At 38.0% G+C, this 17,445-nt stretch overlaps 2 protein-coding genes across 2 annotated transcripts; one reads left to right on the plus strand and one right to left on the minus strand.

Moving 5' to 3' along the window:
- The first annotated feature begins 418 nt into the window (after positions 1–418).
- On the plus strand, positions 419–2,308 carry LOC143627878 (putative xyloglucan endotransglucosylase/hydrolase protein 32). Its single transcript, XM_077097590.1, has 4 exons — positions 419–628; positions 740–840; positions 1,536–1,753; positions 1,937–2,308. The coding sequence occupies exons 1-4, from the start codon at positions 421–423 to the stop codon at positions 2,301–2,303; spliced, it is 894 nt and encodes a 297-aa protein (XP_076953705.1). The 5' UTR covers positions 419–420; the 3' UTR covers positions 2,304–2,308.
- Positions 2,309–5,675: 3,367 nt separating this feature from the next.
- On the minus strand, positions 5,676–10,783 carry LOC143627940 (transcription factor-like protein DPB). Its single transcript, XM_077097646.1, has 9 exons — positions 10,599–10,783; positions 8,760–8,842; positions 8,350–8,393; positions 8,037–8,099; positions 7,266–7,412; positions 6,612–6,680; positions 6,427–6,525; positions 6,263–6,333; positions 5,676–6,196 (listed from the first exon to the last, which is right to left on the minus strand). Exons 1-9 carry the CDS (start codon positions 10,781–10,783, stop codon positions 5,983–5,985), a joined length of 975 nt encoding a protein of 324 aa, XP_076953761.1. The 3' UTR covers positions 5,676–5,982.
- Between the last annotated feature and the right edge of the window lie 6,662 nt (positions 10,784–17,445).

Raw genomic sequence — 17,445 nt, forward strand, 5'->3', positions numbered from 1 at the left:
TTTCATTCACTCACAACCACTTTCAATATATATTAAAAAATTACATGGGACGAATAATAGTTTTTCAAATATACAGAAAAATCAACATGTTTTATAAAATATAAAAACTATTCACTCACAACACTCTAAATCACTTTCTATATGAGGGAGGGGGCGGTGTGCATGCAGCTCGTTGTGAACCATGTTTTGGAAGAAAACCATGACCACTACGTATGGTCTAAGAGCGATTAGATATTATACATTGTACGATTATCCACCGACTTCATATGTTTAGAAGGAAAATCCAATTCTATATGCACCTACCCCACCCCACCCATCCCCTCACCTCCCTCCATATATACACTACCTTTCGTATCACTCTTTCTCATTACTCCCTCTTCAATTTTTTAGGCTATCATATCTTTATAGCTAGTTAATTTTATGGGTTTAATATTATTGTTTTCACTTGTTTTCATTCTCACTAGACCATCAGTGAGCAATGCTGGCTACGGACCACCTTCACCTGGGTTCTACCCAAGCTCAAAGTTCAGGTCACTGACCTTTAACCAATGCTTTAGAACCCTCTGGGGTCCTAACCACCAGGCCATCGACAACAATGCTCTAACCATCTGGCTCGACAGTTCCTCAGGTCACATTGTGTACTCTTCACACTTAAGTTAACTTCTCAAATAACTTTACTTTAGTAATTTTATGAGTAATTAACATTTAACATCAAGCTAACTTTCTTGATCGATCACAGGAAGCGGGTTCAAGTCGGTTAGACCATTCCGGTCTGGTTACTTCGGAGCATCCATCAAACTACAACCGGGTTACACTGCTGGGGTCATCACAGCATTCTATGTGAGTACACATTGTGTTCCAAGTTAATACCTAACGTTTTTTTCATCGCTGGCAATTGGACACATGTTAAAGTAGTTAAACGAGTTGTATTCATGTTTGATACTTGTGGTAAGCGCATAATCGCTAACATGTTTTACACGACAAAACATGTTTTGATAGCACTTCTATTCATGTATGTTTGCGCATATATCTACTTTTATTTTGGGAAAAAAACCTTTAAAATAAGCATGTTTAGTTGTTTACTTAAGTACCGGTTAAGCACTTAAGCATAACACTGAATCCCATAATAATGACTTGAAGCCGTTATAAGTGACATGTGTCACACATAGGCTACAAAAAAGACTAAACAAAATGAAAAGGCTAGATGTTTATTTTTGAAGAATTTCTCTTTTATTTATGTACCAGAGTGTTTTCTGTTAATATATAATAACTTAAACTAATGTGGTACATCGCACCATATAGAGTATGGATTCGCGTATATATTAGTATTCATATATAATGAAAATATTTAGGGTTAAGGCGAAAAAAAAGTTTACGCACGACCAAGTATTTGTGTTTCTCTCATGCCTATATGTGCGAAATGTTCTAAAACAACAACAAAAGTATAACACATGAAAAATGGTTACTTACTTTCATAATCTCAAGTTAATTCTAATTCACAATTATTTTTCTTTTTAAAATCTTTTTGTTTGTAGCTTTCAAACAATGAAGCACATCCAGGGTTCCATGATGAGGTTGACATAGAATTCCTAGGAACCACATTTGGGAAGCCATACACATTACAAACAAATGTGTACATAAGAGGAAGTGGTGATGGCACCATCATAGGAAGAGAAATGAAGTTTCATTTATGGTTTGACCCCACCCAAAATTTCCATCACTATGCTATCTTATGGAGCCCACGAGACATAATGTAAGTTTAAAATGCTATATATCTTTAGCTAGATTATGTTTCAAATCAAATATATTTTGTGTCCGGTTTGGATTCGAATATGTTTAAAATTAACCAGCCTGATTTAAATACTGAACACCCCTAACTTTATTTTTACTCCCAAATCATTTTCATAAGACTTACTTTATATATGTTTTTTTCTAGATTTTTCGTGGATGATGTGCCTATAAGGAGGTATCCGAGAAAAAGTGCCACAACATTTCCGTTAAGGCCAATGTCGTTATACGGGTCAATATGGGATGCTTCTTCTTGGGCCACCGAAGATGGTAAATACAAAGCCGATTACAGATACCAACCCTTTGTTGGAAGGTTCAACAACTTTAGAATAGGCGGTTGCTCAGCCTACTCCTCACCACGGTGCCGCCCCATGTCAGCCTCCCCGGGACGGTCCGGTGGTCTTAGCAAGAGGCAGTACATGACCATGAAATGGGTTCAGGCCCACCACATGGTTTATCACTATTGCATGGACCACAAAAGGGACCATTCCTTGACACCAGAATGCTGGAAGTAATAAAGAGATTGGGCCATTTACAATTTACCCTACACATTTATGATCAGATGGTCTTTTGAGCTCTTCAATTAACTAAGAGCAGTTCTTTTTTTTTTTTTTTTTTTTTTTTGCTGCACTTGTGCCTGGTTTTTGCTACGGTTTTAAAATGGTGGGGTTTTAAAACTTGGATATATTTATAGCTAGCATTAATAGATGTACTATCAGAATGTATTTTTTTTTTATAAAATGCATGTTTCACTCTTTTTCTAACTTTATTTATGTTTTTTAGACAATTATAAGTGATTGTATTTTTTTTTCTTGTTGGATTTCATTTCTTATATATAAACTTAATAGACATATAAGTAATTTGAGACTCCAAAATAAGACCGTCCGTAGTGGCAACGTTGCCACCTGCGTTTTGGAGGATAACGTGGGGGTACACCGCCCCCCCTGCGTTTTGTAATTTTTTTTGGCTACGTTATATATACAACGCGAGAATTGGCTCCAATATAAAAAAAGAGCCGTTATATATTACCTTGCAGTGGGTTACGGCCACGGCGGTTTTTTGGTTGCCATGGTTGTGGTGTTGGACGGTGTTTGGACGGAGCATTGGACGGAGTTTGGCTGGTTTTCTGGTTGCCACAGCCGAAGCATTGGACGGAGTTTGGTGGTGGTGTTGCCATGGCTGCTGGTGATATACAGATGGTGTGGTTTTAGGGTTTTGATTAGTATATGTAAGTATGTAATTAATGGTTTTTTATGGGCCGGTTTTTAGTGTGTTAGTTTGGGCTTATATGACCTTGTTTTTGTTTGACTCATAGTCTCATAGTACTCACTAGAGGTGTACAAATCGGGTTTTTCAAATATCCGGGTTTGGGTATGATCGGGTTTTGAAAAATCGGCTATTGGCAATATCCGGGTAGGATTAATGTAATTTTTATTTAATAAAATATTATTGTTATTTGTTTATTCTTATTAAAATTTTTTTAAAAAAAAAACAAAAAGTGTAAAGGTGACTGGGCGCCACGTGGCGCATAACGCCTGGGGGTGGAGAGTTATGACTACACCCTGTTTTTGTAAAAAACCATAACTCTGACTGGGCGCCACGTGGCGCATAATGCCTGGAGGTGGAGAGTTATGACTACACATTGTCTAAAAAAAATGCTCCTTTGATTGAAAAGGTTTGATTATTTAAGAGTAGTCGCTAAAATTGGCATGCTAGACAATTTTTTTAGTAACCAATGACTTTTAGCCTTTTAAATAATAAAACATATCGGACACCCACAATACTATTGACTGCCATGTTGTTCTAAAATCGAGCATATAATATCGGTAGCGCAAACAATGCGAACACCCATATTACGATTGAATGCCATGTTGTTCTCCAGACAATCAAGTTTAAGTATCTAGGGGCATTCGTCAAGAGGGATGTGGACATTGATAGTGATATAGCTTCCCGAGTTTAGGCAGGTTCGTGTAAGTGAGTAGCCATACGAGTAGTGTGTGACTAGAGGTTTCCAACAAGAATGAAGGTTTTAGCATTGTCATATGCTAGAGTATGGCAAATCACTGGACGAGACACAATACTATAAGCCTCTTCAGGAGTTCAGGGTCAATGAACAAAATATACAAATTTAACTTCCTCCCCGTATATCTTTTTTTACCAATCTCCTTAGAATGTGCATCGCTTCCCTAGTTTTGCATAAATCCAAATCGGTAAGTATAGCCTAAGTTTCTCGTCTAATTCTTGTAATACCACTTTCCCATAATTTCATAGTGTGACTTAGAAACGTAACCCCCCACCCCCCAGTAGTTGCCACAATATAGAGTGTCTCCGCTGTCCTTGTAAAGAAGGACAAAGATACTACTCTTTCAATGATATGACATATTTCCGGTTTCAAAGACATCATTGAACAAATTTGTTAACCATTGAGCTCCTTCCACCATTGAACACTAATCTTGTGATATTGCGACAACAGTAGTTATTCAATGCCGCCATCGCTTTCTTCTTGATTATTCATACCTCTATTGAAAAGATTACGGAAATAGGTTTCTCATCTCACCTTGATGTCCCGCCCCATCACCAAGACTCGTCCATCCTCGTCCTTTATCATATGCCTCCTCCGCTCCCTAGCTTTTGACAATCTTGTACATGTCATGCTCCCCTTCCCTAGACCACACCACATGCCTTCTAAGCGCAACCTTCGACTCCAATAACTTCCTACTAAGGATTCCTACATTGCAAAACAAACTATACCCAATTTTTTCTGACTGCATCACTTATCCTCAATCACAGTCTCAAGGAATCATCGTGATTCCTCTCGTCTAAATACACCTCTATAACCAACAATATTTCAAAACTAACACCTGATGACCCGTAAGAACTGATGACAAGAACCCGCATGTGGAAACACACAAGCACTCATCAAGATTGAAAACCATAGACAATCAAGTAAAAAAAAACACATAATAAACTACATGCAAGGAAATTAGCACATAAAGCAACAACTCATACACGAACAAGCACAGATATCTCATAAGCCAAGTCATCCAGGAACAAGTTTCACCTTTTGATTTCAATTGTAATGGTAACAAAACAATTATAGAGATTAGAAGACTGAGTCTCTAATAGCATAACAGACAAGAGAATAAAGAAGACCTACAATGATTCTCAAAACAATCTTACCACTTTTGCCTTCGATACTGCAACGAAACGAAATAAACAATGTAAAACCTCTTGGTTATCCAAACAAAAAACCCATCGATTAAGTTCCACAAATCATAGAGATAAAAAAACAAACCCCAGCAACGTATCTTCTTGAACTAGAAAGTTGTTTGGCCACAACCATAGTTATCTTGATTAGAAACTCAGGTTCTTTATACATTTGCGGACCTCAACGATTTATGATTTACATGCACAAACCCTAACAAATATACGACTTAGGACAGTAGAAAAAAGAATCTAGTTCGTTAATATCTGGTTCCTTCAATTGATGAATCCAGTTTAACAATGATGGGTGGAAGCAGAAGCGAAAAAGGTACTCAATCTGAATGCTTCTTGAGGCGAAGAAATACAAAAACAGAGAAATGTCGAACAGTTTGAACAGCAGCTTTAGCGTGTCTGCAATGAATGGGGTGTCATGTGAAGCAGAAATGCCAGTGGTGTGATTTATCTGGATCATGAGTCGTTAGTGGTGGCGGGTGCAGTTGAGTGTAGATCAACGGAGCTAGGGTTTACGAAAGACAACTAAATACCATATAAATTCTGTATATAAAATTTATAATAAAATAATTACAAGTGTATATAGGTAAATCATTAATAATAATAAACAAGCCAGAGCCAAACTCAAGCCTAGACGAGCTTATGTTCGGCTAGTTTTCTCCCCTAGTCAAGATTGGCTCAAGCTTTCCTCGAGGAAAATTTGGGCCCGATATCTTATATAACAATGCTCGCTAATGCAAACTCGATTCCACATACCCCAAAACCACAAAAATGAATGTCCAAGCTCCTATTTGAACCTCAGTATCTAACTACAAAACATTAATCCTAACCGGCCCTCATTATTGAGCTAAAATGTATAATCTTAAACATAAATAGCAAGTTTCCAATATCGATTCAAAAAGAAAAACTTATAATAATTTTCGAGATTAGCAAAGCAGAATATGCTTACACAATATACAGTAGCAAAAGTTGTATCGACTAATGCTCATACTTAACTCGTCCCTTTAGTATGCCAGGAAGTGGCGGTGATGGTGGAGGTCTACCGTGTGGTACACTAGACCTTGGAGGCAAAGGGACCCGCGGCTGACACATGCTGGACCCCGCACCTCCCTCTGTACAAACAGTGTTTGGTTCATCACTTAACTTCATCGCCTTGAGGACATAATTGTCATCATGTAGCTCAAAGGGTGTGCTGAAATTGGGTCAAAAGTCAAAGTCAATCATAATGGCGGTCAAATTTAAGATTTAACAAGCTAACCTGTTGAAGTCAAAATGAACAAGCTGCATATCTTCTGAAATTTCCACCTCGACAGTGGCGTGAGGACGGGTCTAAACTTACCAGACAGAAAAAATAATTCAATGATAATTTCTATCATTATTTAGCAAAAAAAGATGATGATGCCCTTTCTGAACAAATCATACCTGGACCAGTATAAAAGGTAAAGCTACACCGCCAATTGGTGCGTCTCCTGAACCATATAACAGCTCGTTTCGTTTGATGAGATTTTGAAGTCCTACGCGCTTTATAATAATAAGAAAACAAACACATAAGCAAAACATAGAACAGAAAGTAATTTTAAATATAAATTACAAGAAACAATTCTCACTTGATCTTCCAGTTCTTTCAAATAAGCAGTTTTCTTCTCAATTCTGTTCTTGAGAGCAATTCGCTCACTCTGTCACAGTTAAATAAAAAAGATACACTAATTAAACAACAATAGTTCATTGATGTCTTGATAAAAACTCTGAATAATTTACTAGAGTTAGCAATTTTGACAATTTACTTATGAATGGGTCAATCGGGTATGTTTATCTCTCACGGGTCAAAAGTTTTACAAACGTCAAAGAAAAGGTCAACGGGTCAAACATCGCCCAGAAGTCAAAGAAAAGGTCGACAGGTCAAAAGTCGCTCAGAAGTAAAAAAAAAGATTAACGGGTCAAAAGTCGCGCAGAAGTTAAAGAAAAAGTCAGCAGGTCAAAAATCGCCCAAAAGTTAAAGAAAAGATCAAGATGACAAAATTCATTCAAAAGTCAAGTTTTGATGCATAGATCCTTCTAATTCAAAAAGCGATATTCATATTAATACAGTAAATTTTCCATTATCATATTTGACACAATAACTACTTGGCAAAAGATTTAGAAGTTTGAACAAAAAGTGTCTTGGGTCAACCCGAACCGTGTTTAACAGACCCGCCAACAAACCTGCCATTTGGCCACATGTGCAACTAACGCATGAAAAAGAATAAAGAAGAGTAAGAGACCTTTAGTTCTTCAATATCGTTCAAACTAGTTCGAGGCAGACCTCGCCACTGTATTTCCTTCTTATCTTTAGAAATAATATCCATAGCCATCAAAACATTTAGTGCATCGTATACGCGCCGACGGATATTCTTCTCATCGTATTGTTTCTGTAATGAATATCCAAAAGTTGCAGAAATACATATAAATAAGAATACAGTTTTTGTGTGGTTCAACAATTGCTAAAAAGATTCATATCATCATTGTCATGACATTTCTAGTTTATGCATGCCTATCATCATCACTATAAATAAACTGATGGCAGTTATAATAGGTTTAAGCTGGTAGTTGTAACTTCGACATAGTTATTTATGTGTTGATCGATTTGGGTTACGTTTTATGACTTTATCTCACACAGAACAAATTGGTCAAATCAAAATCAGCAGTTTAGCAAATATAGAAACGGGTCAAATGAGTTGAACATTTCTAATGTTTAGTTTTAATGCATAAAGATAGACAAAAAAAAAGATTGCATATCTCCAATTAGATTAACATTGTAGCAATACTTTTTTATAAATCTTTATTGACAGATTGGTTAAATTTATAAAACTAGTAAAAAATGACCTGCTGCAACCTTAGCCCGTCATACCCCATTACCAAGCCCACCATCTAGTCAAGTGTCAAGCTGGTTTAATCACACACGACTTGTTCATATTGTCACAAATAGCTGGACACATCAGAAAGACTGTGTACTCGGTCAAACATCCGAAATAAAGTCGGCAGGTCAAACTAACCTGGTCTGGAGCTTCATCACCATTGGTAGGATCAGAAAATTCGGCTACAAGTTCATCTGCAACCTGGAAATCAAACTTTGTTTAACATTCTTACACAGTTCTTTCAAAAAAGATGTAATATAGTGGTTTAAGCATCTCGCAGATGCAAAGACACCCAATTGACTGTCAGAGTCAAATTATATTATTATGAATAAACTTTTGTAAATACTTAATCACTATCATAAGTTCTAAAATTTAAAATCATCATAACCTAGACACATAATATATGTTGGATAAATGCAATAAAGAGAAAGATTGAAACGAATCATCTAACCTCATTATAAGTGGTTCTTCCTTTGCTTTCCACTTTCTCGCACACTAAACATGACAAAATCAAAACGAAACATTAACGGTCAAGCGGCATTACACGTGACAATATGGATGGGTTGAGTAGATATCAAAACAGGTTCAAGAAATCACATGTCAACGCTGGTTAGGTAACTTTTGTCTTTCTTTTTGAAACTTTATATAATTAACGTTTTAAACATGGACTACAAAGGCACTATCATTACAAAAATCAACAAAAAATAATAATAAAACAATGTAGTAGGTTATATACTTTTTGAACACACCTTATTTGTACCCATTTGACCTCTTAGAGCAAAAATAACAAATCAACCCAATTACCTATAAGCGGGTCAAAATTGCAACATCTAGCCCAGATAGAAACGAGGAAATACAAACCTTTCATGCTGAACTGGCGGAGCCCTCTACCGCCTTTATCTCCTCCAGTTGCACGTTGAGCTCGTTTTTTCTTCTTTCTGTTTACACATTACCAAATCACTCATCAGTATCACCAAACAACAAACTTATAGACTGAATATATAAAAAACAAATGTCATTATAATTCTAAGAGAATACAACTCAAGCCAAAACACACCAAAATTTTTTTAAAACTGATCAAAACCTGATACAATTTCTCAGCACGCTTATTCAACTGTTTTTATATATCAGCCTCCTACAGACCCTAATTTTACCCAATTTTGCCTCAATAAACAAAATATCACTAATTCAAAAGAAATTGTAAATATTGTTGCAAAATTCACACTAAGAACAATCATTCTGCAGCACTTATTACAACATAGGTAGGCCCAAGGTTTAAAAAGGCGGAAACGAGCCTCAAGGCGTTTTCCGTCAGACTCTCGAGGCGTAAGCCTCGAGGCGGACCGAGGCGTAAGCCTCGAAACATTATTAAAAAGTATTAAAAATATATATATAATCTATAAAAATCGCACTTTAACATAAAATAAACATTATGAATATTGTAAAACCTTATTTAGTAATAAAACAAACATAATAAAATAGTTTAACCACTAATTTAATACAAAACAAACATCATAAAGTAGTTTTTTTGTTGTTGTGTCTGTGTTGCTGTTGCTTGGTGTCATGAAAGGAGGCACACCAATTAAACCCTAACCATTATACAGTTAAACGATGATGCTTTTTAAGTCCACTAGCAGTAAATGTTGGCCCACTAATTAAGTTCACTAAGCACTAAATGGGTGAAAAAAATGCCCAGAAAATAATATTTTTTGCATATTTCCGTATTTCACAACTTCTAGTGAGGCTTAAGCCTCAACGCCTCGCCTCGAAGCCTCACCGCCTCAGACCGCCTCGCAAAGGTCGAGGCGTAGGTTTCAGTAAACCCTAATGAGGCTAAGCCTCTTATGCGTTTTTCCACCGAGGCTGCCGAGGCGTAAGCCTCGAGGCGCGCCTCAGAAAGCCTTTTTAAACCATGGGTAGGCCTGTAAACGAACTGAGCCGAACAAAGCCTTGTTCATTTTCGTCCTTTAAGCTTTTATCTTACAAGTGAACGGTTCACGAACACCTAACCGACCGAAACTTCATGTTCGTGTTCGTTCATTAAGGAAACGAACATACGAACACAGACGATGTTTTATTTGATTTGCTGACCGAGAATGGTCTGCTTGTCAACGTTTTGGCCCGACTACCGGTATTTATTTTAACATTCATATTCATATGTTAAACTGCATATAAATTAATCACATAATACTTATATAAATTAATCACTAAAATACCCCTAGAGAGAGATAAGCCCAAGCGGAGCGAAAAGGGTTTTCCATGAGATTGTAAATGAAAACTATTAGCCCCACAAGAAGTTTGTGAATAAGTGATTGTCTGAAAATGAGCAAGGAATATCCGGTCTTTTTGCTAAAGAAGATGTATTGAACTCATAATTCATTAGATACTTTTTATGAATGTCAACTAAGTCTCGTAAGTAAATTGCTCCCGGTTATTCAATCATTTGATAAGCAGAGTCATTCTTTGATAAATGATGATCACTATGAGTCAGACTAATACAATACGATTAGAAAAAAGTCACGAAAAAAAATATTAAAAAACGTTTACGAACGAACACAATTGAACTAACGAAATCCCTTGTTCATAAAACGAGAACGAACATTAACGAACTTCCAGCAGCAGAACAGTTGAGGTCAATTAAAAAGTCAACGGACATAATAATAATAATAATAATTGGTAGAGAGGAGTCGAAAATCTCACCCAGCAGTAGCAGCAGATTGAGATCCAGCATCATCAGCAGCAGCAGCAGGAGGAAGATGATTCAACCGGGTCGAAGCACTGCTACTTGTGGAAAGGGATTGACCCGAGGCCCATGACCCGCCGCCTCTCAAAAACGGATTCGTGTTGGCAGCCACATTCTCTGAAGTATCATCATTCGATCCCATTGATTCATTAATTAATAATTAATTGGAGATATAATAATAATAATAATAATAATAATAATAATAATAATAGGGCAACAGAATGAATGAATGAATGAGTGTAGTAAGTAAGTAAGTAACGTGTTGATCAGTCGAGAAGGTGAGGTGTGAGAGAGGGGGGAAATCCAATCAGGGTTTGTATTATTATTATTATTATTGGTATATATGACAACAAAATTATCGTATTATAAAATTAATAAAAATTATAATGTTGATTATGATCTGTATAAACTATTAGTATAAAATCATGTTCAAATTACAGTTGAGTTTTTTTTCACGTGAATAAGTGAATACTATACGTTTTGTGTCACTTGTTATATGTTGAAGTCACATCCAACAACAGAAACTTAGACTAGTCTTTGAGTTTGTTAATAACTCATAATTTTGTTTATTTACAATTATTTAGAGGGGGAAGGTCAATACGGTGTTGTTAGCCGTATAATATTACACGTAAAACTACTCAAAACTACTATGTAGTTTTGATTAGAATCGTTTAATTTAATTAAAAGTATTTCCATATTTATATGAAGGTTCACAAAAGTATATGCAATATTATCTCCTTCATTCACCTTTTTAGGCTTGCAGGTGAAGCCCTCCTATCTACATCTCCTCATTTCCTCACACGTAGGTTTTATTTTTGTTGATGAATTTTTTTTATTACGGTTATTATGAGCAAAAAAAATGAGTTAAAGAAACATTATCCACAAAAGTTATGAGTATTATAACCACTTCCAATGACTTCAAATTAAACAATAAACATTTACAACTATCATATCTTGAATGTGTGTAATTACTAGGTAATTTGCTTTAAAATTAAAAGTATGAAACATATATCCTTATCCCCAATAACGATGATTTGTTTATTGTTATCAATGAATTTTGAGAGGGCTTGAATTCAAATGAAAAGCAACACTAAAATATATATTAATCACATCAAATTTTTTCCTTTTGAAATATAACTTAATTGGCAATAATTTTACATCTTATTAAACTAAGTTTTTATTGGCGTTTGACACTGTAAGTCTTTGAAATGGAGTCCCAAATTGAAATTTATTTGTAGTGCGCTTCTTAAAATAAAATGACCGAGGATGAAAATGGCCTGAGATGAAAGAAATAGCTTTGCATATTGGTAAAGAGGAGGAACAACATTGGAGGGATGTGATTTTATGAATGTTTCATATAAATATGGAAGTGATTTTAATTGAATTAAAGGATTAAAATCAAAATTATGTAGTTTTGACTGTTTTGCGTGTAAGGTTGTACGGCTGACAACACCGTATTTACTTTCCCCTATTTAGAGATGGCATGTAACCTTAATATAGTCGATGAGTAGCCTTGTAAACTTAACTTTTTCCCTCCGTCAGACTTACACCTTCCCCATCCCCACCACAATCCTATTTCATTTCTCGTTCATATCAAAGAAACCATCTATCCATTTCCATCCTTCTTCCTTTCACCTTCTTCAAACACTTTTTAACTTAACATTATTATTCATTAACACACCACATACTACTAATCTGCAATTAACCTTCGGTTTTGGGTCTGCCCACCAGGTGTTCGATAAAATGTCTCAATGAGTTAATTGGTTTTTTTGGGTTTACGGAGGGGAGAGCAACTGTCGGTTGCTCTCCTTTCTCCTCTTAGTTCGGATTTTTACTCCCAAAACTCAGCTCGAGTTTGTTTTTTGGCCTTTCGTCGTGTGGGGTTATGACCAGGGCTCAGATTGTCAACGGAGCCCCATCGGGGGAGGTGGGCACATGCTATTTAAAAGGTTTTTGGTCGTGCCCCTTTAGAGGATTCCATTGCTGCCCTGATGGATTGGTTGGGTCCAAGTGGATCCAAAGGTTAGTGGCACATATAAAGCGGCTGCACCTATATTCGGATGAGAAAAAATGCGCTATGAGGGATGTGGTATCCGGGGATTGTGATCTTTTTGTTGCGGTGGCAGATGCTCTAAAGGGTTGCCAAACAATGGTTGTGCGGTGAGTGCATGTCTTTACAGGCCCTCAATCGGCAATGTCACCATGTAGACAAAGTTATCAAGTTCAAAGGTGATACGGGAGGGGTGGAAGACTTCCTTGTCGGGATCCCTAAGCCACAACTTGCAATATATGTAGTTGCTTTGGGTGGGATAGTTTTGGATGCGACCCTCCTTGACCATATTTTCGCACTTCCGGTAAAGACGGTTAAAAACATCCCTCCTAGTTGTCGCATGGCATTTGCCCATACCTTATCTGTTTCATTGTGCAAGGTGGTGTCTAGGCCAGAGTCCATTGAAGCGTGGGTTAAACTTTTGATAGTATCCCGTTGCACATTACAAGTTGTCAAGTCTTCCAACCGACAGGAGCGTAGGTCGGGGAATAGGAAATCCTTACAATGCCATTCTATTCGGCAGGCCCTAGCAAGCTGGGGTGATGGAAGCAAATGTGTTGATCTTATCCAATCGCTCTTTAACCAACCAATGGATATGGGCTCAAGAGCCAATGAGGGCTCCTTCGGGGGTGATCATTCGAGGGAGGGCCTCAATGCTAAGCAATGTATTCGAAAAGTTGCTGATGGGCACTTCACGGCCGCAGTTAAAGTTTTGTGCTCTTTGGGTGTTGCTCCTAAGGATGGCAACGGGCCGGGTATTGGTAATCCCATGCCCATACCCGTTTGTAAAACCGTGTATTTGTTGGGTAATTACCCGTCGGGTATCGGCGATACCCGCCGTTGGGACTTTCAAGTACATTTTTTTATTCATTATAATTGTTTTATACATCTTATTCATACAACAATCATTACAAATTTAAATATAATGCACTCCATATATATATAATCATGACAATAAATAAATAATATCATTATAATTTGTATATAATTTTTTATATATATGCTTCACAACCTATGAAATACAAAGAATTTTGCGGGTATATAATTCGGGTATATGGTTCGGGTAAACGGGTATGTGTTTTCGGGTAATCGGGTCGGGTATCATCTAATCCCATACTCGGCTCGTACCCGCAAAAGTTTTTAAATCCTAATCCCATCACCGGCCCATACCCATCGGGTTTCGGGTATACCCGTCCCATTTATTTCGGGTTTTGGGTATACCCGTCGGGCACGGGCTTTTTTGCCATCCCTAGTTGCTCCTCTTGGTGACGCTACTATGAAAGCGTTGGTTGATAAGCATCCCATCTTGCCCCCGCCCGCCTTGCGTGAGGCCTTACTCTCGGTGGCCCCTTTGGTTGTGGACGTTGAAAGTGTTCTAGGGTGTATTAAATCGTTTCCTAAAGGGACTTCTTGTGGTAGAGATGAGCTTAGGGCCCAACATATTTTGGATTCCCTTTATGGCGAAGGATCCGCGATTGTCGTGGGGTTGCTTAAGGCTATCACTGAGGTGGTTAATGTAAAATCATGAAAACTATTGATCAAAGTTGCCAAGTTCAAAAGTAAAAGGACCAAAATGTCAAAATCTAAACCTCATGGTTTAAAATGAAAATTGTGTCTTCTGTCCCATAGCGATACGCGACAGGACAAAGGACAAGCCCATCGCGTATCGCCAAGGGCTTGGTCAAAAATCATGAAAAGCTGGTCAATGGCGATACGCGATCGCCAAAGGACCAACGTCATCGCGTATCGCGATGACGTGGTCTGACAAGCCAAGACACGTGTCGCCACGTGTCAACCGGTGGCACATGGTGTCGCCACATGTCACCACTTGGCACCGCGTCCGCCACATGTCACCACGTGGCATCACGTCTGCCATGTGGCAAGCCTAGTGGTGACAAGGCAGGACTACGTCGCGATACGCGATGGGCTAGCCAAAGAGGCCATCACGTATCGTTATGGGTCCTCTGTCTTGCCTATAAATAGCAAGTCCGGGTTGTTCACTTCTCACACTCAAATCTCACACATAGCTCGCTCTCTCTAACATCTCTCTAGACTCTCTAAAAGTGTACCCTCGATTACCTCGAAGTACGTGCACAAATTCCTCGATTTCGGCACCTAAATACCGACGTTTCCTCGATATTCGTGCCACATCCCGACGACGTTCCAATAAAGAAGGTGTTACCATCCTGACATCCCGACGACCCGCCTCGTAAAGCGTGCAAACGTGGGAAGGAGTGTTGGTGTCTCGATTTGCGTGCGAAGAAAATGTGTCGAGAATAAAGGATTGATCGAAGAAGATAAAGAATTCAAGGCGGTGTTGAAGTGCTGCTCGATTGTGTTGGGTATTCATAAGCCGACCAAGGTAGGCATAATGCCCAAATAAAATAATAATATAATATTGAAAAGGCTTAAAACCCTAAGTCGAGGATATACTTGATACCTCAAAAAATAAAAGAAAATATAACAAAGAAAAGAAAAGAAAGTAATATGAATATATATATATATATATATATCAATGTGATATTTATATAATTCTTTGTTATAGATATTATTTAAGTAATAATGAATATTTTTAAATAATAAAGAAAAGAAAAGGAATACGTTTCTTAGAGAAGAAGAAACGTAGGGTTTGAAAGAAAATAAGATTTAACTAAAGGTTGTCTTATAAAAGAAAAGAATATTTTTTAACTAAAGATTTTAAAGTAAAGGAATTATAATCGAGGTAAAGATTATAAAAGACTAAAGTTCTTAAGCCGGATTGTATATCCGACTAACAAAAAGTTATACTCGTACTATAGGTGCGAGATAACAAGGGAAAGACCCTCGGACGGTGTATTGAAGCCGATCCAAATCAGAAAGGTGAATACGCCCCAAAGTTTACAAACTTGTTTAAAACGAGTCAAATGAATTAAATGGTTTACATGGGACTACGTGTCTCTAAAACATTATAAACAAAGGTAAAAGCGCTAGCCCTCAGGCTGTCGTGTACGTTTGACTGGATCCTTACGTATGTTGTATACGCGATGGGCACACCGCACCACACTTGGTCATAGTGATGCTTTCTTGCGGGGAGTGTGACCATGTGGATACAAAATGGTACTTAACTAAGTCGAACGCTGTGGTGTTTGCTGGGGTATTTAGTGTAAAGACTTGAGTTTATAATTTTATTGTTTTAATGCTTGACTATTCCTAAGCCATGATGGGTCGAGCATAACTATGTTCGAGGGTAATCAAGTAAAAGAATATATTTTAGCGTCAATATATTCACCAGCATGTGTCGCTGACGTATTTTCTAACCATTTTGCAGGTAATCAAGAATATGGCTTGGGATGACGAAGTGCTCAAGATATCTGATGGCTCAGATCTTTTGTTAAATATTAAAATATGAAATGGTGGTTTTGTAATTAACAAGTAATCTTACTCAAACACTAAATGGGAACTTTAATCCCGTCTTTCGTTAATGTAAATATTATATTTTAAATCTACATGTTTTAAAGACTTCCGCTTTTAGTACGTAACTCTGATTTATTTACAAATGTGGTACCAACATGAGCGTCGCACGCCTAGGCCGTGGTCTGGGGTGTGACAGTTAACTTGTGGTTAGGGGGGAGATGCTTTGTTGCTTTGGCGGATTTTGTGGCTTCGCCCCCCCTAACGCCACTGCTTAAGCCCGACAATGGGGTTAGGCCTATTGCCATTGGCACGATTTAGAGAAGGCTGGTATCCAAAGTGGCTATGAGGAGTGCTGGGAAAGAGATGGCAAAATACCTTGGTGATTTTCAATTCGGGGTGGGGTTCCCGAGTGGAGCGGAGGCGGTGCTTCATAGCGCGAATAGATTTCTTAATATGTTCCGCTCTGATGGGTCGTTGGCTTTGCTTACAGTAGATTTTTCTAATGCCTTCAACCTGGTGGATAGGACCACACTCCTACAGGAAGTTCGTGCCAGATGCCCATCTATTTCCCTATGGGTTAATTTTCTTTACGGGAAACCGGCTAGGCTATGTGTAGGGAATGATTGTATCCTGTCTACTATTAGGGCTCAACAAAGCGATCCTTTAGGACCCCTTCTCTTTGCATTAGCTTTACACCCCCTCATTCATCAAGTACGAGATGGTTGCAAGTTACTTTTCCATGCATGTTACTTAGATGATGGCACGATTATAGGAGACGCCATTGAAGTGGCTAAAGCCTTGGATATTATTAGATCCAAGGGGCCAAGTTTGGGGCTTGAACTTAATATTAAAAAGACCGAAGTGTATTGGCCATCGTGCAATGAGTAAAGGCAAAAGTAGGTTTATTTCCTATCGGGACTGGGAGACCGGAGTTAGGGGTAAAACTCCTTGGAGGTGCGGTTAGCCGTAATGTTGGGTTTATCAGTAGTTTGGTCATTACCAGAGCTTCAAGAGCTGTGGAACTAATGAGATGTCTTACTTGCCTGCGCGACCCTCAATGTGAGATTCTCTTGCTTCGCTCATGTATGGGGGTGGCTAAGTTGTTGTTCGGACTCCGAACATGTCAGCCTATGTTTGTTAAGGAAGCTGTCTCTGTTTTTGACAAAGGGCTTCGAGTGGCGATTGAGGATATTGTGGTATGTGGGGGTCCGTTTTTTGGGGATTTTCAGTGGAGACTAGCCTCTCTCCCTATCCATTTCTGTGGTTTAGGGTTATATTCAGCTGAGGATGTTTCTACCTATGCTTTCGTAGCCCCGAGAGCACAATCTTGGAAGTTACAGAACCACATTTTGCGTGATTGT

This window comes from Bidens hawaiensis, unplaced genomic scaffold, assembly GCF_021521415.1.
Source record: "Bidens hawaiensis isolate Kalapana, Puna unplaced genomic scaffold, B.hawaiensis_p1.1 tig00004748_1, whole genome shotgun sequence".
In the NCBI taxonomy this organism is placed as follows: Eukaryota; Viridiplantae; Streptophyta; class Magnoliopsida; order Asterales; family Asteraceae; genus Bidens; species Bidens hawaiensis.